Source organism: Oryx dammah, unplaced genomic scaffold (genome assembly GCF_014754425.2).
Source record: "Oryx dammah isolate SB20612 unplaced genomic scaffold, SCBI_Odam_1.1 HiC_scaffold_5531, whole genome shotgun sequence".
Lineage (NCBI taxonomy): Eukaryota > Metazoa > Chordata > Mammalia > Artiodactyla > Bovidae > Oryx > Oryx dammah.
In genome coordinates, this window is record NW_024075381.1 from 1 (window position 1) to 2,458 (window position 2,458).

A 2,458-nucleotide genomic window follows, 5' to 3' on the forward strand; every position below is an offset into this window, starting at 1 on the left:
GTTGTCTCCTGCCATGCCATCCAGTGGAGAGAATCCAACCTCTGAACTGGGCTGTCATGAAGACCAAAGCAGGCAAAGTCAGTCAGGCTCTAATGCTAAGCATGAGACTGGCATAGAGAAGAGCCCAGCAATGGCTACGTGAAGAATGACAAGGGTAAATTGTGATTTTTGCACAGGTTGACAATCAGGAGCATCAACATCGGGAATATCACACTCCAAGTGATTCCTGAAGGCCCAAGCATTAACCTGAGTATCCCCATCACTGCTAAGGTCACCCTGACCCTGTGAGTATTGGTTAGAATCTGAGGTTTGAGAGATGCAGTGTGGTATGCCAATAGATCTCCAATCTGGCATCAGGTACCTTCCGTGCTTCTGACTTGGTCTCCCAATCCGTAAAATAAGGAGACCTTTCCAGGTCTAAGGTTTCCTTGGTGGCTCCAGATGGTAAAGAATCTGCCTGCAACGTGGAAGACCTGGGTTCAATCCCTGGGTTGGAAGGATCCCCTTGAGAAGGAAATGGCTACCCACTCCAGCATTCTTGGGCTTCCCTGGTGGCCAGAGGGTGGATCCCCTAGAAAAGGGAGTGGCCACCAAGTCCAGTATTCTTTCCTGGAGAATTCCATGGACAGAGGAGCCTGGTGGGTTATGGTCCATGGGCTCACAAAGAGTCAAACACACCTGAAATCCTACCATTTAAAATGTTCTAAGAAACATGGGCCATAACCAATCTTTTTGTTAAAAAATCCTCCATGAAATATATGTCCAAAATCATTGTGCTTATCTAATTATAAAAGTTGAACGCTGAGAAGATCGAACATTTATACCCTTTGATAAAGTTGCCTGCAGCATCACTTTGTCCCTCAAGATTCTCTTTAAATGACAGTGACCAGTACGAGCCACATAGTATTGTCAGTATGTAATGAAGAGCATATGCAATTATATGGAAACTATAATTTTTAAGTGCTTTAATTACTTTAAAGATATAAAGAGATAAAATGAAGATGTGTAGAAGAGTCTTTATCAATTAAATGCACTATGATTTCATCATTTATTAGCTATGAGATCTTGGAGGATAGTTACTTAACCTCTCTATACCAAGTGTTTCCACATTCTGAAAATAGAGATAGTAATTTTCTGTCATGGTAGTGCGATCATGATTAAATGAATTAATCCAGTTAAAATATTTTTGTTTGAAATACCTAACACAGAATTGGTGCTAAAGAAATGTTGACTGTTATGTTTATTTTAATCATCAATGTCATACTGCTTAGAAATTTGACATGACAGAAACCCTTGTGGCCAGGAGAAGAAAAACCTCATAGAAGAATGTAGATTCTGTAAAGAATACAGACAATATTGACATTGTCCATAGACACCCCATCTTATGTCTACAGAGAAGGGGACTCAAGTGAGCAACAAGAAAGGATTTCTCCACCTCTGTTAACTGTGAATCTTATTCCCTACAGGCCTCTGTTGGGTGCGGTTGTTGACCTGACCCTCCACTTTGTCCTACAGACAAGCATCAGCTTTAAAATTCATGAAACTGGTACCTTAATGGTGGTCATAGGACAATGCACCTACAGACCTGCCAGGATATCTCTCCCCTTCGTGAACAGGTCAGGCCCAGATATCTCAGCAGAGCGGGACTCCCTGAGGGGTTGGAATCCCTAATTTCAGCCCTATTCCTATATCTGGGAGGGAGCAGAATTAAAAAGTGGTGAAACTCTGGAGACAAGCTAGCTTTGCCACTGACTTATGGTTTTATCATCATTTTAGCTCTAGGATCTCCAGTGTTTATTCTGAAACTGAGGATGGTAGTGATCCTTAATTCATAGGCTACTGTGTTGACCAAATGAGAAAATACAAGGGTTTAGCATGCAACCTGGCACTATGCTCTCAGTAATAGTAATATCCATGTTGACTTTCTGTCTCTCGGTTCTTCCCCTAACTGAGACAGGAGTGTTGACCTCTCCAGCCATAACTGTGAATTTGCATATTTCACCTTTCAACTTCATCTGTTTTTGCCTCATGCTTTTTGAAGCTCTCTTGTTAGATGCTTGCACATTTAAATTGCTTTGTCTATTTGAAGAACGGACCTTCTCATATTATATAATGTTCCTCAATAATAATGATAATGATAATAATTCACTGTGTTTACCTTCTTGCCTCAAGTTAGGAGGGGCAAGAGGAGTAGTAAATGCCTACCATGGGCTCTAATTTCAGATTGTCCCCAAATCATCCTCCACACACTGGGAAATTCCCAAAATAAGATCTTGAAAACTGAATCCTCTCCTTTTAAATCAATGATTTCTGGTAACACACCAAACCTGCATCTTATATTCTGTGCTTGAAAGAGCATGTTTAACCCAGGGAAGAAGGTGGAGGGAGAAAGGCTGACCCTGGTCATGGTAGGGAGAGGAGAAATAGTCTGGATGCCGACAGCTGGGGCAGGTTGGCC

At 41.7% G+C, this 2,458-nt stretch overlaps 1 protein-coding gene across 1 annotated transcript; it reads left to right on the top strand.

Moving 5' to 3' along the window:
• Window positions 1–166: 166 nt before the first annotated feature.
• LOC120859987 (short palate, lung and nasal epithelium carcinoma-associated protein 2A-like) lies at window positions 167–2,014 on the top strand (the record flags this gene model as incomplete). The annotated part of the gene is made up of 2 exons (XM_040235861.1): window positions 167–284; window positions 1,467–2,014. Coding segments are annotated over 2 exons (323 nt in total), but the record flags the coding sequence as incomplete, so codon positions are not given.
• Window positions 2,015–2,458: the final 444 nt, after the last annotated feature.